General features: G+C 30.9%; 1 protein-coding gene across 12 annotated transcripts in view; it reads right to left on the bottom strand.

Moving 5' to 3' along the window:
• The window catches only part of LOC105214176 (protein bunched, class 2/F/G isoform), a 201,084-nt gene that overhangs the window by 23,687 nt on the left and 150,383 nt on the right, over positions 1–27,014 (bottom strand). For 11 of the 12 annotated variants that reach the window (XM_029041610.2, XM_029041609.2, XM_029041619.2 and 8 more), the window contains one exon: positions 24,614–24,665. In XM_029041610.2, the coding sequence (XP_028897443.2) occupies positions 24,614–24,665 (52 nt within the window). Of the gene's footprint in view, positions 1–2,072; positions 2,982–24,613; positions 24,666–27,014 lie in introns of those variants that run through there. The other variant, XM_054227462.1, reaches the window with a different exon arrangement.

Genomic DNA, 27,014 nt, shown 5'->3' with positions numbered 1-27,014 from the left:
TTACACTAATTTTGCGAAAAAAATGTAAAAAAATAATTAATTAGCGTTATTAAATGTAAAACGAACTGATAGTAAAGTTAATATCAATATCCTTTATATAGTTTCACGATAGCATAAATAAATAAAATAATGCGAATGTGGAAATTAAAATTATTTTTTAATAAATATATACTTCCTGATGAGAAATAGTGATATTTTAACTTTTTTGAGCTTTCATTGATGAAAGCTTTTTGGGATTTTTGTGAGCTTTCACAAGCTTGTTTTTGAATACGTTTTAGTTGAATAAAAAAAGTGTATTATTGAAGTATTTAAAAAATTTTTGAGCTTTCATTGTTAAAAGCTCCTTAGACATTGCGATAGCTTAAATAAATAAAATAATGCGAATGCGAAAATTAAAATTATTTTATAATTTATGCTTCCTGATGAGAAAATAGTGATATTTTAAATTTTTTTGAGCTTTCATTGATGAAAGCTTTTTGGGATTTTTGTGAAAGCTCTTTAGCTTATTTTTGAATACGTTTTAGTTAAACATAAAAAGTGTTTTATTGAAGTATTTAAAAAATTTTTGAGCTTTCATTGTTAAAAGCTCCTTAGACATTGCGATAGCTTAAATAAATAAAATAATGCGAATGCGAAAATTAAAATTATTTTATAATTTATGCTTCCTGATGAGAAAATAGTGATATTTTAAATTTTTTTGAGCTTTCATTGATGAAAGCTTTTTGGGATTTTTGTGAAAGCTCTTTAGCTTATTTTTGAATACGTTTTAGTTAAACATAAAAAGTGTTTTATTGAAGTATTTAAAACATTTTTGTGCTTTTATTGTTAAAAGCTACTTGGACATTGCGATAGCTTAAATAAATAAAATAATGCGAATGCGAAAATTAAAATTATTTTATAATTTATGCTTCCTGATGAGAAAATAGTGATATTTTAAATTTTTTTGAGCTTTCATTGATGAAAGCTTTTTGGAATTTTTGTGAAAGCTCTTTAGCTTATTTTTGAATACCTTTTAGTTAAACATAAAAAGTGTTTTATTGAAGTATTTAAAACATTTTTGAGCTTTCAGTGTTAAAAGCTACTTGGACATTGGTAAAAGCTACTTTGTTTACCACTGAATACATCGTAGTTGAACAAAAAAGTGTATTATTAAAGTATTTCAAATGTATTTGTGCTTTCATTGATGAAAGCTTATTGTGATTTTGTGAAAGCTCTTTAGCTTATTTTTGAATACGTTTTAGTTAAACATAAAAAGTGTTTTATTGAAGTATTTAAAATATTTTTGAGCTTTTATTATTAAAAGCTAGTTGGACATTGGTAAAATCTACTTTGTTTACCACTGAATACATCGTAGTTGAACAAAAAAGTGTATTATTAAAGTATTTACATTTTTTTCGTTCATTGATGAAAGCTCTTTGGACTTTGCTGAAAGCTAGTTGTTTTCTTTTTTTTTTTTTAATTGAACAACAACGTGTGCAATTTGTAGTTTAATCACAACAGTCTACAATTAAATTACCGCTAATTATGTATACATAACTTAGAAATAGCCAAGCTTTGTTCTCAGAAAAGAAACAACGGTGTACTTGGAGGCTTTAGCAACGCGAAAATAAACTGTATACATTTAAATGAATGTACTGAATGAACTAATGTTCAAAGTCATTGTGGACAAAGTTTATTGTTATTTTTGTTCGTTGTTTAGAAATTCTATGAAACAAAAACTATTTTTTGATTTCCAATGAAAGCTTACATATGTATATGCCCACGCATTTGTATAAATGTAAATATTTAGCATGCTTTTGAAGCATTCAGAAGTACTATATGCAAACACTCGAGTAGTGAAGTGCTTGAAAATCAAGAAATGGCAACAAATAACTCGAGCGTGAGTGATTCATAGTGATAATTTGAACTTTAAAAGTGTATTTGCCTCACATAATATATATCTAATAAATGTAAGAACTTCAATATAATAAATTCCAGTAGTGTAATAAAATTATTATATTTAAAATTGTGATAAAAAATCAACAAATACAAACACATATGCAAAACAAGTAAAGTTTTTGCTTTTAAGTGAATAAAAAAAAAAAGAAATCATTCAAGGGCAAAACAAATATGTATTTACAAAGTTCTTCAGATAACCAGCAATGTGTTTTTTATAAACAAAAAAAACTTCGCTTCGCCACTGATTGCTGTATGTATAACCGAATATCCGCTGTATTTACAAAACTGAATCACAAAATTTATATTTCATTTACATATATCTGTTATTTGTTGTGGGTTTTTTTTATTTTTTTTTTTGTAATATTTACTTAATGATTGGCCATTTTACGTGGGCTGACACGCGCTCGCTCTCAATAAATAAAAAATAAAATTAAAAAACACATTGGGCGTGTGGAACACCCTTTTCTGTGGAGGCGTGGAAGTATAAGAGAAGAAAAGCCCTCAATATTTATATATTTACACCTTTGTATGATTTATATATAAATAAATATATAATACCAGAATGGATGCAATTTCAACTGGTTTTCTTTCGACAGTGGATCGTCGAATTGCATTTGGAGAAATATTCTCTCAGCAATACATATTCTCATCTCAACAGATAACTAACATTAGTTCGAGGCGTGCGACGTTAACAATATTCTATGAGCGCACATATAGACAAACACTATTTTTCCTACGGTCTGTATGCATTTGTACATATGTATCTTCATTGGCTATTCATTCATCATATTTCTTAATTTCTCAATTTATTTTAATAAATTTTATTGATTTTTCATTTGCTCTATTATGTATGCCAGTTATTTACCAGCAATAATAGCGCTTCGTAAGCTTGTCAAAACAAACTAGGAATCGGTTAAAGCTTTCAGAACTGTGGCGCGTCTGAGAGATTCATTTGGAAATTTATATGAAAATGTGTTAACAAAAACTTACATACAGATCAAGTATTTATTGATATTCGTAGGAAATTTGAAGTTTGTGCTTACCTAAAAAGAAGAAGAAAAAAAATTGGTAAAATAACAGATAACAAAATAAAACAATTAAATGAAAAAATCTGAAAAAGAAGCATATACATGGAATAATCTTTAGTGGTTACTCATCACTCATAGGAACCATATAAACTAACCAGTAAAAGGATAGATATAACCATTGTTGTGAAGAATAACTAATATTAGTTGAATATTTAAACTTTTAGAACCTTTTTCCAGTGAAGAGATATTGAAATTGGGTTTCGAAGCGGACTAAAAAAAATTTGTGGAGACGATGAGATTTCGTCTCAGTTCAAAGCTGTAAGCAATTAAGCAAACCTTCATAATAAGTGTGAACTGGCTAATACTTGTTCAATATAAGTGAGATTAGTTAAGATTAAACACTTCTGCAGCTAGAATAAACAGTTAACATTACATGATTGTACATTTACAGCTACAGTTTTGGTTGCTATCTTTAACACCATATCAAACTAAGTGTTCAGTACCATATATTTGCTACCTTGGACTTGTTATTACCCCCTAGCGTTTATTGAACTTTGTATATTTACAATGGATTTTGAACAAGGACAAGGCAAATAAGAACAAATATTATTTTTACAAAAAAATCAACATCTTAATCAGCAGAAATCAACATGTTATTTTAACAAAATTTTACTTGATCAATTAATATTCTCGGCTAAGCGGCAAAGTAAACTATCAAAATTTTGCACACACTAATGTGGAAATGTGCTAGTTTATATGCCAAACGCGCAATATAAAATAATAAAAACGTACGCGAATAAATGGATAACGTAAATATCATATATGTAGCTATATAGATATATATACCAGCAGACAAAAGCAGCATAAAATGCTAGAGTTTATGTGAGTGTAAATTTCCTCCGCTCATACCACGAGTATAATACACCTTTGTATCATGAGGCATGTGGAAAATTTTAGCAACAAAATCAAGTCAGCGAATTTACAAAAGATTTACACACAAATTGAAAGGATAAACAAAGGCACCCAAGTAAATGAGCAAGTGCTGATGAGTACTGTATATATTCAAATGTCTATATCTTCAGTGAATACTCTCTTAGTTTTATTAATAGTTTGTTTTCGTGAAAACGCTTGTTTATATTTATAAAACGGGCCACTTATTAGTGTGCTTATATTTAGCACAACTCAAATAACGCAAATCACTTCAAATTAATATGGCAAATATATGAGATTAATTAAGATGCGGATGTTTATTTTGTGCACTTAAAGACAAGAATCACAGTTTTTATGAGTGACCCATTTCCTTTGCTTTGGTTGGGCGATAAACAAAAGTGACATCTAAAATGCGAAAAATATAATAATGCTGCAGAAAACAGCAGAAATCTCGAACATTCATCTGGTGGTTAGAGGTTCCGCATTTTTCTAGGCTGAGTAATTTGAAAGCAATTTGAAAGCGTCAAATTGTGTTTTGCACACAAGACCTACATGGCGTATGAGAAATGTGCGAAATTGCTATGACATTTGAAATGAGCAACATACTGAATGGTGGTGTGATTAACAAGTTTAAAAATTTAGGTGTGGAAAATATGTAAACCAAAGAAATTTTTATGTAATTTTACAAAAGTTTATTGTTATTTGTATGTTTAGAGATCGCTGAATTCGAAATTTCAAAGAATAATTAAAAAAAAATAATTTAAAAAAATTTACTTTCATTATTTTGGTACTCAAGCAGCAACACAGGGTACACTTGACACATTTTTAATTAAAATTGCGAAAAAAAAATATTTAAAAAAATTAAAATTTTCCATTTTTGCCCACCTTGAAATGCAATTCACACCACTGTGCGTGCCACAACCTAAACAAAAAACAATATTTTTGCTCGAAAAAAATGCCAAAAAATTGTCAAAAAAAAAAGCATTTTGGGACGCACACGTTGTGCACTCAATTAATCATGTATCGCCCATGTGAAATGCTGTCTTGACAAGCACTCTGCATTGCTTGCAGCGTGTGCGTACTGGGTGTTTTTTCGCTCATTTCATTTGGCTTTGCCCCTTTTTCGGATTTTAACATATTTGTAATTTATTTTGGTTTTCACCTTGGCCAAATGATGAATGTTCGCACACACGCATATTTGCGCATACAAATGAGATTTTTCCGATACAGTTGTGCGTGGTCGTCTGCTTGCGGGCCTACCGGCCTAACAACTCTGCTGCTGGCGGCCTATGAACGTATGAATTTAATGAGCTGCATAAAGGCAAAAAACATAAAAAAACACAATGGCAAAATAACAACTTGGCAGCAACAAAGAGCGACGTAAACAACTGCGTGAGTGAGGTGGGTAGGCATAATTTTTATGTCTTATTAGCGAAAATTTCAAATTTATATGCAAGTGTTGAGTACGTTTAAGTACATACGAGCATATAGAGCTTATTTTTTTTGTTATTTTTTACAACAAAAAAAGCAATAAAATATAAATAAAAAGCTCACTTTGCACAAAAAGCTCAATTTTTCAAATAAAAGTGTGTACGAGGTGTGTTCAAAAAATAACAGGAATTTTCGTTTTTTGAAAAAAGTATTTATTCTCTCGACTGCATTAATATTGCCGCCTTTCAAATAGTCTCCGTTCAATATTATGTACTTATGACAGCTCTTCTTCGAATTGTCGAACTTCTCTCACTTCTCAAACCCCTATTTTTGTGAAAGCCTTTGGCTCTTTCTAGTATTCTTGTAAACGGACAGCCACTTAAAGTTCTCTTTATTTTTGTTTTATTTATTTTTTTTTTATTTGAAATAGAAAAAAGTCAGACCGAGTCATGTCTGGTGAATATGAAGGCTGTGGAATCGTTCGTTACAGTATTGGTTTTGGCCAAGAACTCACGAACAAGTAAAGAAGTGTGAGTTTTTAACAACCGAAAATCGAATAGCTCATAAAAATACGTATAACCTTAGCGGCTGCTCCTGACCAAGTAAGCAATTGATCAAAGAAATATCAACATAATAAAAAAATTCCCGTTATTTTTTGAACATATTATTTAAATTTTTTTTTAATTTTTTATTGTAACTAGGTCTATTTATTACAGTTTTTATAACCAACTTAAGTCATTTTTTTAATTTTTTTCATAATCTTTTACAATAGACGTTCCTAACAGTTCGTCGGTTCACAAAAGTGGGTCATCCTTGGATTTTTGCTCTTTTGCTTATGAGTTTTGAAACAATGTTGCATGTGCGTTGATGTATTAATCTTCTGCAACACCTTCGGTAATTAGTGTGTGGCTGTAATTTAGGTGCGTACAGCCATTGAATTACATACATATGTACGTTTCATGTGCGAATATTCGTATCATTTTGTACTTAAGACAACTTGGGTTTTACTTGGAAAAATTTTGACAATTGATTGACATTTGCTTGGGGTTTTTTGAATTTTCGTATTTATGTGCAAATCTTTGAAGTGCTGCAAAGTGTTAAAAAAATATTTTTGTATCTCTCTAACAATGAGATGCCAATAAGTAGGCAGAGCTACTTGTAATTGAAATCTAAGAAGTATGTGAGGGCAAATTTTTGTTTTATGACTTTGAAAATTTAATTGTTAAACTGAAGGATAGCGCAAAATCTACAAAAAAATGGGGACAAGGTGTTCAAATCATGCGAGCGAAAGATGCAAGCGTACTAGTTTAGATGCTGAAAACTATTGAGCACTTTTGAGCAATTTTGCAGATGTTGTGGCAAGAGTGCAAAGCGAGCTTTTCTATAACAAACACTGAGAGTCTCTTATAGTTTATAACAGTTATTTTTTTTAATAAAAAAACAATACATATATAAGCATGCTTTTAAAATTCTAGCCACACCCCTGCATAGCCAATATGCTTCATAAATTTGAAATAACTATAAAAACACTAAGCGAAAACAAAATACCTGTTTACACACATCTCTATATTATTTGTCTATGTAGTTATATTAGTATGCAAATAGCTATGTATAAGCGTTTGAGTGAAAAGGGCACAATACTTGGCGGCTTTGGCGTAAACAAATCGACCACTGCTAATTAAATATTCATATAATACAAAATTTGAAGCAAAACAAGTAATAACTTAGTGGCAGTTATGGGCGCCATAGTACCGGTTTTGAGGCTGATAAACTTTTTTTGGACTGCTAGACCGTATTTCATATCGAAAACGTTAAGCGTGTATTGAATTTATATCGTTCTTTATAATTTCTTATTATTTCCTCTATTTACAGAGGTTATAAAAAATAAAAATATTTAATAATATTATTGAAAAATAATAAAATTTTTATTTTTTTGTTTTGAATATTTTTTTACACTGTTCTCTGTTTTACCATTAATCATTGGTGTTTTGAAAAAAAAAAATATTTTTTTTTTTAATAAAAAATAATGCGCTCGCTCTTTTTGCTGACGTCACTCAACATTATAAATTAAACATTTCACCTACTTTGAGCGTTTGCCCCTATTAATTATTATTTCACTAATGTGAAAATAACGACATTTATGCAAAACACTGCCAAAGCAATGAGATGACAAATGAATACGAAATCAATTCGAAACGTAAACAAATTGCTGACCAATCGTGTAAAATGTGGTGCCAGTCGCCATATTAATTTTTTAAATGTTATTGGTATTTATTTACTTCGGTATGCTTTGCATAAATTAATTAAAAATGCGAAATGCAGTAATAAAAATGCATATAAAAATGGACGCGACTCCTTAGTGTTATAATTCAATATAATTTGTGTTATTACTCAAAAGAGTTGGTAATTAAAATAGACTATAAATAAGGGCATAAGATGGTCAAAGGCAGTTAAAACAAAAAAAAGCGATAAAATTTAAGAGAGTTCGAATTTTAATTTTATTTTTGTATTTTAATAAGTTTTTTCAATTGTTCGGGTAGTTTAAAACGAAAAAAAAATTTTTTTGAACTAGTTTGGAACTGGTTTATTTCGAACTAGTTTGAGACTAGTGTGTTTTGAAACTAGTAAATTTCAAATTAGTACTAAAATGGGATAATTCGAACTAGTTTAAGGGGTTAGAGGTAGTCAGGATTTTCAAAAAATCAATATTTATTTTTTTGCATTTTCGTTAAGAGTAAAATCTTAAAAATATTCTCTGAAAATTTGAAGTTGATCCGATAATAACTTTTCGAGTTGTTCGGCAAATAACAAAGATCGCGCGGCCGCTCCATCACACTGGTGTGAAACTGTAAATGCGTTTTTCTCAAAACTATTTTTTTGAACTGGTGACAACTGTAACTCGATAACCGCGCAGTAGATTTTTAACGAAATTCATACAGCTTTAGAATACATAATACACTCATGAATCCTGATCGAAGGATTTTTTTTCAAAAATTTCGATTTTTTAAGACCAATTAACTGTTGATTTTTTCCCGAAAATCTAGAAAAACATTTCCTGAGGCCGCCATTTTGTAAATAAAAAAGCTTCGATCAGGCCCAGGATTATCTATTTATAAAACTAATTTTTTTATCCCATTGATTTTAGATGAATCTCCAAGGACTTATGATTGTCACCGCAAGGACTTTTTTTTGAAAGTGGGTCTACACAGACAGCTATAACTTTGGAAATTATAATTTTTTTTCAAATTTTCGTGACTTTAAGTCAAAACATTGTATAATAAAGATTTAATATCAAAAAAAAAATAATACTGAAAATTCTAATTTTTTCGTGTCTCTGACTACCCCTAACTCCTTAAAGTATATAAATATATATACATTTCTGACCGGAAAATTACTATCTGACTAAAAAAACTATTAAGTTCGTGAGTGGAAAACCGACAGCCAGCTGTCTACTTGGGTATACCAGTTTTAATTTATAAGTCTATTGCTTTTTAACTTGATTTCAGTTGACTAACGCTTAAATAAAATTATAAATTTTCGGTTATTTAAAAATTTTAAATTTACAAAACAAAAAAATATGAACTTCAGTGTAAAATGTTCAATGGAAGTAAAATTTTGGCGAACGTCTACAATTCCTTTTCAGATCTCTGCATACAAATGCGAAAACATATATTTAATGGTTTGTACGCTGAAGAATATAAATAAATAATTCGAAATAATAAGTCCTTGAATCGATTTATTAGTTCATTCTATGTCTATACTAAGCGCCAACAAATCATTGAACTTTGACTAATGAGCTAATGCCAGCTAGCTTAAAAATAATAAAAAATTAAAAAAAAAACAGTAAAATCAAAATTTTCGAAAAAAGCAAACAACTGTAATATGTATGTATGTATTTCGCTAAGCACGTGCGGTCAAAATCTGTGCATTTTAAGCGTGTTGTTGAACTCGAAAATATGAACACACCCACATATAAACATATAGACAGCTAGTTTCTTAAGACAACATGTATGCCTTTCGAAAAATGTTTGTTATCAGCTCATACTAAAAATTCTAATTTATGGACCACAAAACAACAGTAAAATAAATAACAAAAAGTATTGCTTTCGAAAAAGTGACGAGGTATTTAGGACTGTGCAAAAAATAGAAAAATAACAACAGCACAGCGGCGTTAGACTGCGAAGAATGAAAGCAACAACAAACATTTCCGCATAGATTTTAATTCAATTGTTGTTTCGGCGATTTATTTTTAATTGAAAAATTGCTCAAGGAAATCGCAAACAAAAGCGAAATTTTAATTGACTTGCCACAGGCACACATACACATACACATACATATATACTACATGCATATATTATATATAGACAATGTTGAATGAGAAGAGTTCAATGATTTATTTTAAACGTGGACGCATATAACAGTACTCTGTAGAAATAAGTTTGAAGCAAGAGCTGCTAAACTGAATTGCTTAGCAAATTGCTTGAATATCTAAGAGCTACGCAGCTACTTGTGTATGTATGTATGCGCTTATTTAAATGAAAATTAATTAAAATGCTACATAACAGCACATATGTTGGCCAAATATTATCACACTTCCCAAAGCCTAAAACAATTATTACATGCAACTACGATTACATAGATGCTATGCACAGTTACCTGCTAACCTACCTCATAACTATTTTATAGACGCTTACGAAGCGAAACAGCCAGCGCATGTTGCATGTCATGAGGCATTCGCCTACATTTTCGCAAGACGTCACACTATTGACTTACATACCAAAATAAGCGTGTGTAAAAACAAGAATAACAACCGTCATAGCAACTAATAAGCTGTTCAATTCACCTATTTTACATAATCTCCCACCAGCAGTGGCGCATGGCGCATGCGACTGACATAAGTTTTATAAATGCCGGTTACGCGTTAGCTGGATGGACAGTGAGCTGAAAAAAATAAAAATAAAAAAAAAAACACCGTTTGGGGGCGAATTGCGAGTTTGTACAATGCAGACACGCAATGTTTGGTGTATTAAGTAATGCAATGGAAATAGTCATAATAATGAATACAAGTAAAATGGCAGTGTTGCCAGATGGTGTGATATTTGAAGAGGTTTTAGTCTGGTTGTATTTCAAAGCTTTGGTTTTGGTCAAGAACTCACGAACAAGCAGCGAAGTGTGAGTTTTTAACAAACGAAAATCGAAAAGCTCATAAAACCACGTCTAACCTTAGCGGCTGCTACTGACCAAGTAAGTAGTTGTTCAAAAAAATATCAACATAATAAAAAAATATCCCGTTATTTTTCGAACACATTATTTTAAATATTTTTTTTTTGTAATTTTGACATGTTATATCTACATATTATAAAATAACTGTAAATATTGCAGGAATACTAAGGGAAAATGCTTAATCTGTTGGAGCTAAAAGCAGTTCTGCCAGTAGATGATCCCAATAGATCCAGAATAAATAGAGAATACCATAAATATTACTCTAGGAAGAGAAGAGTTCATAAAAGCAGCGAGTTCTACTGGATGATCCCACAAGGGAACTTCACAGAACTTAATAAATGTTCTATAACAGTTCTGAAATTTAGGAAACATTTTCCGAAAATAAATAAAATTAGATGCTCCCATAAGAGAACTTCACAGAACTTCATAAATTTTCTATAAAAAGTTCCGAAGTTTAAGGAACTATTCCAGAAAAAAAAATTGAATGATCTCACAAAAGAACTTCACAGAACTTCATTTTTTCTATTAATAGTTCCGAAGTTAAGGAAACATTTGTTGAAATTACTTAAAAATATTCTATAAATATTCGACAGGTTTATGGAGTATTATGCTTTAAGAATATACCTTACTTGGAACTTGTAACAAATTTTATCGTTCCGGAACACTTAAAAGTCAGACCACAGGCCACTTAAACTCTTAACAAGTGTAATTAAAAAAAAAATCTGGCAACTCCCCGTACTAACGCTGGTGGTCACATAGTTTGCCTTGCAGTGATTTTGCATCAGTCAAATAGTTTTTATTTTTTTTAATACCAGACTGCGTTGTTTTAGTGGCCGTCATTGCAATTTATACAACCCGAAGCAACAAGCGACGAATAAGTGAGTGTGGCGACCAAAACAAACGAGTGGCGTGTGGCTGGGTGGCTAGCGAGCAAGGACGCCACTAACATAAATAATAAATAAGACACGACAAAGCAAACAGCTTAAATGAATAGTATACGCGTGCATGTAAATAGCAATGTACTCATAGTACATATGTATATGAAATTGGCAGTCAGCATAAATTATTGCAATACATAAAACACATGTGTTGGTCACAAACGAGTAATTAAAATACGGCCTATCGTATACGCAATTTTGTACTAAATGTTTACAACGCGAGGCAATTTTAAGTGAGCGAAACAGCTGCATTTGTAGCAAAAGCTACTCATATGTGTCACTCTGCTTGTGTGTGTTCACGCACTTTTTATGACGATCATAAATTTTAAGCACCACTGTGTCTCCAACGAGAACAAATTCAAATGATGACTGGTAGACGACTTTTTAAACACTTAGTAACAACCTCAGTAAAATAGAAACTTGACTTCGAAAAATTGTGAGTTGCTTATAATTACAACTGGTGAATGCAATTTTTCTCATAAATGTTGGTCAACGGCTATTTTAATGCGCATTGTAGGTGGTCAGCGTTTATAATATGGAACAAATGATTTGGATGACTTTTACTTTTAGTTAGTATAAGTAATTATTTATTTAAATAAGGACCGGCTGTGGTTGAGATAACTTTTAATACTTGCTAAAAGCTCTAAGCTGGGAGTGAAAAAAGTTATGTTCTGTGTGAAAAAAAATAGTTTTAATTAGTGCTCTTTATATAGGTGGTATGTTCAATAAATAACAGCAATTATCGTTTTTTGAAAAAAAAAAAATTAAAAAAAATATAAAGGAATTAAAAAAAAATAAAATAAAATAAAAAAATATAAAGTAATTAAAAAATTAACAAAAATTTAAAAAATACTAAAAAAAGATAAAAATAAAATTTTTGATAGGACTCATCATTACCCAAGAAATTTGAAATTTTACAATTCCCGTTATTTTTTGAACACACCACGTATGTTAAAAAATCAAGTGCTTTAGAGAGGATAAGATTAATCTATAATATCTTTAGCTATAAGTCCTTTGTCTTTGAAGAGCTTTGAGATTTCTTCGGTGGCAACTTGATTTAGTAGATGACGCGATTGAAGCGACAAGACTCGACAGTTTTTTTATACTCTCGCAACAAAGTTGCTAAGAGAGTATTATAGTTTTGTTCACATAACGGTTGTTTGTAACACCCAAAACTAAACGAGTTAGATATAGGGTTATATATACCAAAGTGATCAGGGTGAAGAGTGGAGTTCAAATCCGAATGTCTGTCTGTCCGTCCGTCCGTCTGTGCAAGCTGTAACTTGAGTAAAAATTAAGATATCTTGATGAAACTTGGAACACTTATTTCTTGGCACCATATGAAGGTTGCTTTCGAAAGTGAGCAAAATCGGACCACTGCCACGCCCACAAAATGGCGAAAACCGAAAACACATAAAGTACCATAACTAAGCCATAAATAAAGCTATGGAAATAAAATTTGGTATGAAGGATCACACTATGAAGGGGCATATTTGGATGTAATTTTTTTGGGGAGGTGGGCGTGGAACTGCCCCCAAATAGGTTTTTTGTACATATCTCGGAAACCAATAGAGCTATATAAACCAAACTTTCTGCAGTCTTTTTTTTAGTCACTTCTTGATATAGTTCAAAAATGAAAGAAATCGGATAATAACCACGCCCCCCTCCCATACAAAGGTTCGGTTGAAAAGTACTAAAAGTGGGTTAACTCACCAACGAATAACGTCAGAATCACTAAATTTCACATAAGAATTGGCAGATGGAAGCTGCACTCAGATTTTTTTACAAAATGGAAAATGGGCGTGGCGTCGCCCACTTATGGGTCAAAAACCATATCTCAGGAACTACTCGACCGATTTCAATGAAACTTGGTTTGTAATAGTTTCCTTACATCCCAATGATATGTTGTGAAAATAGGCAAAATCGCTTCTTAACCACGCCTACTTCCCATATACCAGAACTTTGAAGACGATCTGAATCGGTTACTTTACAATATATAAAGTAAGCACTAGTGAAGATATCGGTGCAGAACTTTGCACAAATACAATGTTTATAGTGTGGCAGCCCCATTCTAAAAATCGCCGAAATCGGACCATAGGTTTTTAAGGCCCATATACACGAGGACCTCGGTGCTTCTAACCTAATATTATGGTTTCCAACTTTCAATGGACTTTATACAATATATATGACGAATATGTGGGTCAAATTGTGTATTATATAATATAAATAAAGTTAAATAAATAAATTGCGAGAGTATAAAATGTTCGGTTACACCCGAACTTAGCCCTTCCTTACTTGTTTTTAATTAACTTGACTCTAAGTGCCACTTAAAACAAGATCTACAAACAAAAGAAGCATACTTCAAATGAGAACAACGTAAATAATAATAAATAAATAATTTAAGATTTTAATTACTATTTAAAATAAATAAATTATAATTTAAATTGCTTTGCTATTTGTAATTATTAAAACAATTTTTAATTTAGCTAGCACTACTATTTTTTTATTTGAGAATATTGAAGTATGCTAATAACTCAGTTTTTTTACACAACTTCTATCTCAACTAATTTATTCCACTTCTACAAAAAAAAATTACAAAATGAAAGTGCAATTTTTAGCTGTTTCGCAGCAAATATATTTAATTATTTCAGTCCGAGTGCGAGATGAAGTTGCAATAACTATGTGACTGGGCGTAAAGTCTTGTCTTGTGATCACATTGACGTCAGTGCACTACCTGAGTCAGTGTTTGTAAAAAAAAACTACAATAGCGTGAAAAATAAAGTCTCTAATTACAAGCACAGAGTCGCTAACAATACAAATCATATGATTATTGTTGACTTTTTCCAAGTGCCATAGGTAACTGACACATAAATGCATTTGGTGTAACATTACACGCGCATAAATGGAATATATAATTTTGCACTGCAGCAGCGGCCGGCCTTAAGTAGTTACAGTGAAATTGTAAGAGATTTATAAATAATAGTTATAATAATAAAACTATTAGATTTCATCACAAACAACAATGAATCAGTTGGTGAGTTTTAGAAAATAAAAATAAGTTGCGTATACGTCATGGTGGACGTGACATAACTATACTCGCTAATTCTATGCCGATAAGTACGCTTTGTAAATCTAGCGTTAAGTGTAATATTCCCCGCTGTGTCATTAAGTGATGTCAATGTAGACAATTATGCATTACTTGCAAATTGTGGGGGTGTGTCTCATGTGTAGAACTTGCTATTGTGCAATAGCAGCCATTACCTCTTAGTCACCTTTTGACTTACTCGACCCTATTGTAGCAAAACAATTTCATGTTTTTTTTTCTAAGAAAATGTCATGAAATTGTTTTAAAGAGAATTTTAGTGCCAATTGCAACATATGAAACTAATTGCGTAGCTTTTCAAAAGCTTTTCAAATGCAAAGCTTGAACGAAACGGCTTTTATTGTCGCCCGACAAGGTGAATTTTCATTTTCACTTCAAGGTTGTTGATTTGACGAATCGCTTTGTTTAAGTTTATTGCATTTTTATGTTGCATTTCCCTCTCGGTGGGTCTGTGTGTGGGCGGGTTTTCGTGGCGAAATTATTGTCAATTTCAGTGGTATTTTTAGTCACACGGAAGAAAAGTAAAATTTACGAGCGGAAAATTTTCAATTTCTGTGTGAAACGAATTCAGCGTTCTAAAACACACACGAGTTAAATGAGTGGACTGAGGAATTTTTGATATAATATATATTTTGGCAACGAATTTATGCTATAAATGGTATTCAAAATATATTATATGTTGGAATGAATCAGCGTAGAGACTACAAAGTGAATTTGGTGTTAAGTGAATTCAATTTTCCAAATTTGTATGTAATAAACAAAACTTTATGAAAATTTATCTGTAATTTGTATTTAAATTTTTTTATTGTTTTTTTATTTATTGAAAATATTTTATCATTTTTTTTTATTTCTATAAATTTTTGTATTATTTTTTTATTTATTTTTATTTGTTTAAATTTTTTTTAGTATTTTTTTGTAATTTTCTATTTTTTTTGTCATCAAAAAAAAAAAAAATTAAAATAATATGAAGTGAATTTATCTCTAATTTGTATTTAAATTTTTTATTGTATTTATCGAAAATGTTTTATTAATTATTTATTTGTTATTTCTTTACATTTTTTACTTATTTTTTTTTTTTAATTTATTTTTATTTATTTATACTTTTTTTATTTTAAAATTTTTTTAGTATTTCTTTCATTAATTTTTTTATTATTTTTTTCATTATTTTTAGTATTTTTTTGTAATTTTTATAATTATTATTATTATTTTAATTTTCTATTATTTTTTTTGTCATCTAAAAAAATAAAATAATATGAAGTGAATTTATCTGTAATTTGTATTTAAATTTTTAATTGAAAATGTTTTATTATTATTTTTTTTTAATTTTTTCATAAAATGTTTGTACTATTTTTTTTTATTTATTTATATTTTTTTAAATTTTTATTTTTTTTTATTATTTTTTATTTTTAAGTTTTTTATTATTATTTTTTTTAATTTTTTATTATTAATTTTTTTTATCTAAAAAATTGTATAATATTAAAAATTTGAGCAAACAATTATAAATAATAAGTAATACATCTATTTCTGCATTCAAATGAGCCATGTTTGACATATAACTCTGACAGCTTATCAAAAGAAGTACGCGCTACTTTATGACGCCTTTTAGCTGACAAGTGGTAGCACTAAAAGCTTAATATAAGGACTACTGTTGCGGGGCATGCATGTAGGTTGCCAATGTACCAATAAGCTTATTGTGCTTGTTTGGTGACTTTGACTTTGTCAATAGCCGCCCGCCCATTCATTCAGTCAAGTAGCCAAATAGGAAATTGTATTGACGTCAATGAAGACAAATGACAAGTGTCTAGCTGTCAAATGGTGCACTCAAGCCGACACACGTATGCATATGTGAGAGCTGTTTGCCACAAATCGAAAGGGTACGCTAGAATTAACAGCAAATCAGCCGCATAAATATCGATTCCTTAAATTCTCGTTTTTTCTACTAGTGAAAATAAAATTAAGCGGTTGCTTTGATCTCATTTCGCCATTGGGCGTCACCAATAAAACGGAAGCGCAGTGTCAAAGCAAATGGGATGTGAATGAGTTGATCTCTGCAACTATTCCCCGAAAACTGTGCCAATAAACTTGTGACATGCAATAATATATTGCTTGAATTTCAGTTGAATTCGTTTACCATTTACCATTTTTTCATTGCATGTTTTTTTTTGGGTTCGCAAATTAATTGTGTAAAATAGTGCCAAACAGCCTCAGTGCTCGAACAAGGAATTTCGAAATTTTCTCAAAGCCGATTTGGCAAAGGAATTTGTTGTGATTAGTCAGGTTCATTTAAGAGAAAATTATAATAAAATTATTTAAAACTAAAAAGTATTAGTATTGTCTATATTAGCGCTAATACTTCACAGCCTATAATTTTCTCTCAACACTAATTATTTTACAACAATAAAAAATATTATATTCGTCTAGCACGATAAACACATAAATATTTAACATGAAAAAGCTGAAAGGTGAAAACAATAAATTTCTTTAAGCACACTTTGGAAATACCGACATGCCGTAGAAATGCCGTGTGGTAAAGCCTTAATGAATTGTTTACAAAGTTGGAAGTTGAAAACAACAATTCTTTTTTTTTTTGTTTTTTTTTTCTTCTACTTAAAGTAGTCAAATTTTGTTTTTCAAAACAATGTCACAGCACTTGAGCAAATAGTAGTAGGCCATCATAATTATTTTTATCTTATCAGTGATGAAAACGGCGCACGAATGTGAATTATTTATGAATAATGCTTGCGCAAACTATTTTTGATGATGGATGTATTATTATTTATATGTGGGCTTATTAACTGAGTAGTTAAGATAAACAAATTTGAAAGCAAAACAAGTGGAAAAATAGTTATCAGAAGGCTAAAGGAATATGAAAACTATTAAAGAAAAATAAAATTAATTAAAAAAAAAAAAAATAAAAAAAAAATTAATTTAAAAAAGAATAAAAACAATTAATAAAAAACAAGTAAAAGTTATCGATTAATAAATTGTTTTATTTTTTTTGCTTCTACTGAAAGTTGTTTATTTTATAAGTAAGCACTCGAAACAAAAAGCATTGTTCAATAAGTACGATAAGCTTTTAATTACAAATGCTTATAGGTTATCAATTTATTCATAGGTATTTGATAAGAAATTGAACTTAATTAGCTAATTGACATAAGCTAGTTGAAACAACTCAGAACTCAGCTAGTCAAGCAGTCTGCTAAAACGCTAAATATGAACTTTTGCAAGTTTTTGAGAAAAAAAAAAAAATAAAATAAAAATATATATAAAAAAAATTATAAAAAAAATAAAAATAAATATTTATATAAGCATCATCAATATTGATAATAAAACAAACTACTTATTTCAAATAAATCACTAGTTGGGCGCATGATTTATTACTTGAACTGTGAGATCAAGTTAAAAAGCTTACAAAAAGCTGGAAGAAAGCTTTGCAACTAAACAGTGCTGCATTTGTAGCACAGCTGCTGCACATATGGCTAGAAACATGTCAAGGTTATTGCAGCTGATAATTTTTAAATATTTAAAAAATAGCTGCAGATGTTGCACACTGTACAGTTATCATAAAAGTGGGTGTTAACAATTTTGTACATAAATAGAATATAAGCATAGAGATAGTAAAAACAATAAAAAACCTTAACTTCGGCTGAACCGAAGCTAATATACCCTTCACAGGTGCATTGCTTTTAGTAACTATGTGTTTAAGCAAATCTAAAGACGTAAGAAAAAGTGAGTAAAAAAAAAAAAACATTTTACTAATTCTTTTTAGCCGGGTTGTTTGCTAGAAACATTAAGGTTATATAGTTAACCGATCTGAACAATTTCTACGGAGATTATATTATTACCTTAAGCAGTAATCCATGTCAAATTTCGTGAAGATATGTAGTAAAATGCGGAAGTTTTCCATACAAGCCATTGATTCCGATCGTTCGGTTTGTATGACAGCTATATGCTATCGTTAACCGATCTGAACAATTTTTTCGGAGATTAAATTATTTCTATGAACAATAACTCACACCAAATTTCGTGAAGATATGTAGTAAAATGCGGAAGTTTTCCATACAAGCTCTTGATTCCGATCGTTCAGTTTGTATGGCAGCTATATGCTATCGTGAACCGATCTGAACAATTTTTTCGGAGATTAAATTATTTCTATGAGCAATAACTCAAACCAAATTTCGTGAAGATATGTAGTAAAATGCGGAAGTTTTCCATACAAGCTCTTGATTCCGATCGTTCGGCTTGTATGGCAGCTATATGCTATCGTGAACCGATCTGAACAATTTTTTCGGAGATTAAATTATTTCTATGAGCAATAACTCACACCAAATTTCGTGAAGATATGTAGTAAAATGCGGAAGTTTTCCATACAAGCTCTTGATTCCGATCGTTCGGCTTGTATGGCAGCTATATGCTATCGTGAACCGATCTGAACAATTTTTTCGGAGATTAAATTATTTCTATGAGCAATAACTCACACCAAATTTCGTGAAGATATGTAGTAAAATGCGGAAGTTTTCCATACAAGCCCTTGATTCCGATCGTTCAGATTGTATGGCAGCTATATGCTATCGTGAACCGATCTGAACAATTTTTCCGGAGATTAAAATATTTCTATGAATAATAACTCACACCAAATTTCGTGAAGATATGTATGCGGAAGCCCATGATTCCGATCGTTCAGTTTGTATGGCAGCTATATGATATAGTGGTTCGATATCGGCAGTTCCGACAAATGAGCAGCTTCTTGAAGATAAAATAACATCTGCAAAATCAACGATATCTTAAAAACTGAAGGACTAGTTCGTATATATACAGACAGACTGACGGACATGGCTAAATCGACTCAGTTCAACATACTGATCATTTATATATCCTTCTGGGTGTTACAAACTTCGTGACAAACTGTTCAGGGTATAATAAAAAATATGAAAATAAGAAAACATATTTTTGTATGAGAACGGCGAGGTTCTGCAGATAAAACATAATTAAGTAAATACATATATAGATATATATATATACACATATGATTAATACATATGTAAGTACACATTAATCTCATAGTCGCGCCTCCTTATTTGGTATACATAAATATTTAACACTGCTGTTGTTGCTGTTGCTGTGCACATGAATGCTAAATGCGCATTTGCCTGCCACTGATAAACACGTTGGCGATAAGAGTGTACAACAACATGTTAATAAAATTAACACAAAAATGTATCGATATAAACAACAAACGAGTCATAAAACACATTGTAAAAGGCGTACTGTTTGAAGTACATATTTCCATTTTAAATGAATAACTTTACATGAAATGCCACAAGTGAAGTGCTTGGCGATAAGGCGCACGAAATTCTTTACACGTAGAAAAACAGGAAAACGTAAAGCGTTATTGAAGTACATTACATATATGAGTTCAATAAATGTTGTACAGCTGGCTTGTCAGCGAACTTTCAATATATACTCATAAATATATTTACTTCGATCAACCCTTGATGCATATATATACATATGATATGCATATGATATGCATATGTATATATATGAAAGTATATGTACTTCAATATTTTCATTATAAAATCTTACAAATATTTATTACAAATAATAAATTAAATTACATTACAACACCTCGTATCAAACGAAAAAACATTTTATTCAATAAGCCACATAAGTGTTCCGCGATTATTGCTCAAATGTTAATTGCTGATAAGCGACTGAGATAAGCCTACATACAAACACACATCAATATTATTGAGGCATTGAACGATTTTATTGTGTGTCAAACAAAACAACAGTTTGACAGATATGAAAATGTTGCAGTGAAAACTCAATGTCAGCTACTGCGACCCAGTTGAATTCATATAATCATGAAGAATTCATATAATAATGAAGGCAGACCAAGAAATGCCATAAAAGTAGCGCAGAAGTGCGTAAAGAATTTGATGAAGGCAGTGCTGCGATTGCATCCTGTTGTTCGAAAAGTGAAAATAAACGCAGAAATTGGAAAAGCTCACTTTCACAGCTATCACTTTTTCCAACTGTATAAGGCGAAACAGCTTTTTGAGTTGAGCGAAAGTTCTGTTTGTCGATTTTCCGAAGCAAATAAGGAATTTTACGGTTTTAATGTTTAGTATTACTAAGAAAATTACGAAGAGGATAAAGCTCATTCAAAAATTCAAAAGTTTTGTGCTCAATTCCGTTGCTTATTTCAAAAAATATCAAACATATTATTTTATAAGCTGAGCTACACTTCAGTTTGCACAATTTTCAACCGAATCTTGCCAATATTGACATTTAAATTGCGCATAAAAGTTAATCGAAATTTTATTGGAGCAATAAATTTATAAAACTTCAGTTCAACACACACATATTGTAAATTTTTATGAGAGCAATAAACGCTCGTAAATAGAAGTTTCGCGTATTTTGCATTAAAAAAATTCCTACATTCATAACAGATTCAATTTAAAAGCTCAAAAGTATTTAAAGCTTTTAAAGCTCGAAAGCTTTCAAGAGTTACTTTAATGTTTTTAAAGTCATAAAACCATAAATCGAGATAGATGTGAGTAATTATTAAAAATCATCACGTTTCTAGATTTTTTAAAGATCTCAAACGATAAAACTAAGAAGTATACTCTGCACAGCTTTTTCAAACTTTCGCTGGGAGCTTTCAAAGCTTTTCCGGTTAAACTTATTTGCTTTAACTTTATTGCAAATTATTTTTGTTGACTCCAGAGAATTAGAAAGTCTGCACGTCAGCAGCATTCTTTATACCCGTATGCGTAAGAGAATGTATAGTTTTAACCATTAATGAGGTCAGCAAAAAAACTCATTGGAGTAGGGAGAAAAAGTAAAATATATTAAAAGTATTAATCAATACTCAGTAACATTAACTGGCAGAAAAATATCAATTAATGCCATAAAAATATATCTAAGTTCGATGAGAAGTATCAGTCATCGCTTTTTCAACTTTTATTGCCGCTAATCGCGATACTCACTACTAACTTTTACACAAATCCGCTTGCAACATGCAGAAAATGCTGTATAATTGGAGAAATTGCAACAGAAGCACTTGCAACGTAACAAATAAAAACTAAAAACTGGCCGCGAACCCAACTCAACGGACATAGATATGTATGTATGTAAGAAGGCGTCTAAAAACATAGAGATAAGTGAAACCTAAGCTCCAGCAATGGCAAGGCGCCGCATGCAATTCAAGTAGCGAACAGTTCTAAGAAATATACAAGTAAATACACACAAACACACATCTTCTTTCTTTTTTGCTAAAGCAAATAAAAATATGTTTGAAAATGGTTCATGTAATTGAACTAGTCTGACAACTATACTTTTTGAAACTAGTCCAAAAAGGATGTGTATTGGCCCGAATATAAAATGTTTTATAAATTAATTATTTCAATGTTTGAATACAGTAAGTAGATTAACATTTTTTGAATGCAGGAAATATACAGATGGCTGTCAAAATTTTATTTTATTTTTTGACATTTTGATTTTAATCCGTAGTATAACAGAATGTTTGTGATTATTTTGAACTAATATAAAGTTGTTATATTTCCTACTAATAATTAAGTACTCGAAGGGATATCAACATGTAAAAAATTACGATTAATTGTATGAAAAAAGAAGACTAGACAGCTCTCTACTAGTTTAGCTGTCTGTACTAGTTTATTTTGTAGTTCAAACTAGTTTGAAAGTAGTTCAAGACCAGTTGATTCCACCGCAGGGTATTTATAGGCCAATCGGGAAAGTTCTGCCGATTCACTTTAATTATTTCGTTTCTTTTTTGCATCAACTTTTTTTGATACTTCTATTTGCTAAAATAACAAACAAACATGGGCGGTGTGCTTGGCGCTGTCATTCATTTAATTGTGAAAACTGAATGGAAGCCAACAGATGATTTAGCACAAAGTAAGCGGCAATGTGGCAGAATATATGTATCTACAACTATAGGATAGAGCGCTAGAAGCAAGCAGTGAGCTAGACGACCATCTAACTAGCAAATGCCAGCTGCTTGCGCGCATCAGACAGACTTCTTTATGCTGGCATTAATCATAAACGTGCAAGCAAATGTCTGGCAGAACAAGTTGCACGAATTGAAGACACTGCCTCGTATATATGTATGTTTGTCTGTATGTCTGTATATATTTATACCGCAAAAAGCTAGGCGAATACATAGTAACTTCGACAGCAATGCCAATGATCCACCGGGCACAGACAACAAACCACCAGCCAATCAATCGAATAACAAATGCGGAATGCTTGTGCACCACGAGCTGGCGCGTTGCATATTGGCGACACAGATACTCAACTTAAGCCAATGAACTAAATTAAATTGCTATTGCGAATTTATTACGGCTATTTTTAGCGACAATGCTTTCAACGAAGACGCAGGCAATATAAAAAAGACAGCAACAACAACCACAAACGACTGCAGTAGTGGCAGTTTGATTGGAGTTAGCGCCGCCGCCGCCGCTTGCAAACCTCAAGTGCAGTCAAGCGTGGAAAGGAAAGCCTACAGTGACACAAGGCGGACTTCAGCTGGCGGTTGCTGAACTGACCAACTAAAGTGACAATGATGACGACGGATATTTACATACCTACATACAAGTGCATGTGTTGTTGCAAATTGATTTGTATGCGAGAAGTTGAAGTGATAAATTAAATGGTGCTGTTAAATTGATGAAGAAGTGGCGGCTTATAGCAGTTATGGGCAATTAAATGGCTTTCTTGCTGATTCTAGAAGTCTTCTTTCATGTGCATATGTATATGTATTGCATTGATAAACGTTCCTTTGAGAAATGAAGACGTTTAAATTATATAATTAGCCATGAAGAGTTTGAACTAGGCACTAAGAAATCATGTAGCACTTTAAGACTGAGACAAAGTCAGCGGCTCTTGATTTAAAAATGACAATATTTTCAATAATTACTAAATACGTATTAAAATCTTCAGCAATATGAAGTATAAAATCTTCAGTAAAATGAAGCAATAAAAATTGTTATATTGCTCAAATCAAACACCATTAAGCTTTTGTAGCGCCTTTAAAATGCAACAAACAAATATTTTTCTAATCAAAACTGCTCACGTTGTTTTCTAAACAAACAAAGTAGTATTTAAATCGCCAGCTAGAAATCCTAAGTGAATGTCAAGTAAATTTCCGCTAATTGAACTTATTTGCAAATCGCTGTGCAACGTGACACTTACAAAGTGTCATTATAAGTCAAATATTCCTGAGAGTATATATGTACATACTGACTTAATAAATATGTGATTGCATTTTGATTTCACACAAATACATTATTGTTGTTGCTGTTGCTTTTGCTACTTTGCATGCCAACCCCATAATTAGAACGTTCGCCATAATATTTGTCAGGTGTGTGTGATAGTTTGTTTGTATGTACTTTTTGAAAGTTGTAGTTGAGGTGGGTTCATTAGTTCGTTGTCGAGTGATTTGTTGTCTTATATGCTTGTTAGAAGTGCTACTGCGTACTATAGACCAGCCTTACTTTTGTAGAATTACTAAATGAACTTATGTTAGTGATGCCTAAGACTACTATAAGGTCTTGTGAAAAGAAATCCAATAGATGGTTTTAGTAAAAGCATCGAGAGCGACTCGCCGAAAGCTCTGGGAGCTTTGTCGGAAGGTTCTTAAGCATCCACCTTATAGTCCGGGTCTGACTCCAAAAGATTACTACCTTATCCTGCCTATGGTGAAGGATTTTTCTGTTGAAAAAATTAGAAAATTGACTGTACCAATATTTTGGCCTATATGGACGACAGTTTCTTGGAGAGTGATATTAAGAAATTAGCTTCAAAATGGTAATGAGTTCCAAAATGGTGTATATTTGACCGGATCATTCAAACTTAGCTAATAAAATCTTGAATTTAAAACAACAGTTTTGGATTTCCTAATACTAGATACCTTATTACTATAGCATGCTTCTTCAAAATGGTAAAAAAATCTATATTTTTTTTTAATATTAAAAAATCATCTTGTATGGACTTACCATAGCTTGCTCGATCTTATTATCGATCGCAACTGCACTTGTTCCAGATGCACTGTAAATGAAAAGAATAAAGAATGTCTCATTAGTATGCGGTAAATGTATGTGGAATCTTAAAGACTATACGCATAAATATGTATTATTAAACAATTTTCATTATATACAAACTCTTTTATAAATAATCACCTAAAATCCAACTAAATTATGCAAAATATTATTTTCAAATTTATGCAAATTAGCGCCAGCTAATCAATCCAACATTGAATACCAGAAAAAAAAAATGAAGAAACATTAAATATAAAAATATATGTCTGTACGATGCCGTTGAACAACTCTCAACAGCATTAAGGTCAAATCAAAATTGTTTCCGCTGTCGACTGTTCAGAAATTTTCGCAAAACATTTCAATCATTTTAATAGCCGCACATTACAATCAAATGCACGATTCGGCGATTTCGCATGCCAATGAGTTTAAATTTTGTGCAAAAAAAAGTGCGATTTCGACAAAAATCACTAATTCCTTAGCAATTATAGCAAGTTGCTAAGCAATTTTAATGCGGTTTCCAAATGATGTGAAATCATTTTTCAAAATTATGCTGCAAAAAACTTAACGAATTGACAGTTGAGGCATGAGTTGTGGCCATGAGTGAAGCGCAGATTAATTGCAAAAAAAAGATAAATAATATAATATTAAATAAATAAAAATGTGAAAAATTAACTGTTGCCGCGCAGCCGCCTAATGGCACATTGGTTTAATTTCGAGTTCACGCCACATGTAATTAGGTGAATTGAAAAAATATTAAGTGCTGCACAATTTAATTGAATGACCTCAATTGTTTAAATTATAAAAATAAAAAATCTCAATATTTTTGTTTTAACAATTTCGCACGCTTACCAAACTCAAACAGGGTATAAAGCATCACATGATTTTGTTTGCAGCCGAGCAACACATATTTACCGTTATATCGAATGACAATATTTTACCTTTGTACACAGGCTTTAAGCTTGTTGCGCTGCTGTCTGTGGATATTAACTTGCTTTATCGTAGTATAAATAAAGGTAAGAAGCTTGAGGAATTTATGGTGCATTGGTTTATTTAAACATTTTTGGTGAGTGCAGGTAATGAAAATGCCGAATTATTTAATTACAGCGAGTAAATATACATATTTTAGTCTGCGGTTTCATTTTTAATGCTCTAGGGCTTCCATTAAGTATATTTCTTTATAAAAAATAAATATTATTTTAGCATTTCAGTATATAAGTAGGGAATATATAGCATTACCACTCACAGCAACATTAAATAAATAATCAAATAAAAACACCACAAAAACCATTACCAATAATTCGAAAATACTAGCATTAAGCGGCAACAGCCTTGAACCAACCAAACGAACGCTTAATGCCACAGTGTTCATACTACAAAACCTCTAAGATCTTGAGAGCATAATTTTGTATGTTCACATTAGCATTAGCATTCAGCTTAAAGGCAACGCTCTGTTTTTTGGAAACATAAGAACGCCATAAAAAAAATCAAATAATAGATGAGCTTCAGAAATAAATAAACAGCATTATGTTAGTATGCCGTTTGGTTCATTGAAATTATAATAGAATTATAATAGTCCAAAAGTCAAACGAAATTAAGTAAATTTGAAAGGTTGTCTGTCTGCCCGGCGGTTCTTATTTATACACCATTCTATGCTTTATCAATATTGAAGCTCGAAAAATCGAAATAAAACAAACACTTTCAAGTATTTCAAGGCTGTTTACAACACTTGTAATAAAAATCAAGTCATGACACACATTTTAAAAAGCATCAAACGTTATTTGCATGGCAAGCGAATTTGAAGTTTTAATTGGCCGATCAACTTATTTGAAGGCGTGTCACAAACCGACATGGTCACATTATCTGAATTTTTTATTTATTTTTTGTGTTTTCGTATGTGCCGAGGCATTCATTATACGAAGAAAATGCAAAAACGACTAAAATAAAGTCAACGAACTAAATACCTGGTATTACCAAAAGTGAATGGGTTATAAATTACATATTCGAAAATTTTCTCACAATTTGAAGTAGTACGAGGTGTGTTCAAAAAATAACGGGAATTTTTTAAAATATGAAATTTGAAGTAATACGAGATGTGTTCAAAAAATAACGGTAAATTTTCAAATAAATAAAATTTTCGAAAAAAAAATTCCCGTAATTTTTTGAACACACCTTGTTCGGTTTTTTTCGATCAAAATTAAATAAATTTTTCAAAATACGAAATTTGAAGTAATACGAGATGTGTTTAAAAAAAAACTGTAAATTTTCCAAAAAAAAAATACAATTTTCAAACAAAAAGTAAGTTCCCGTTATTTTTTGAACACACCTCGTTTGGTTTTTTCGATCAAAATTAAATAAATTA

The sequence above is a fragment of the Zeugodacus cucurbitae genome, chromosome 3 (genome assembly GCF_028554725.1).
Source record: "Zeugodacus cucurbitae isolate PBARC_wt_2022May chromosome 3, idZeuCucr1.2, whole genome shotgun sequence".
Lineage (NCBI taxonomy): Eukaryota > Metazoa > Arthropoda > Insecta > Diptera > Tephritidae > Zeugodacus > Zeugodacus cucurbitae.
Note: the sequence above shows the minus strand (reverse complement) of the source record. Positions and strands in the feature narration are given on the sequence as shown.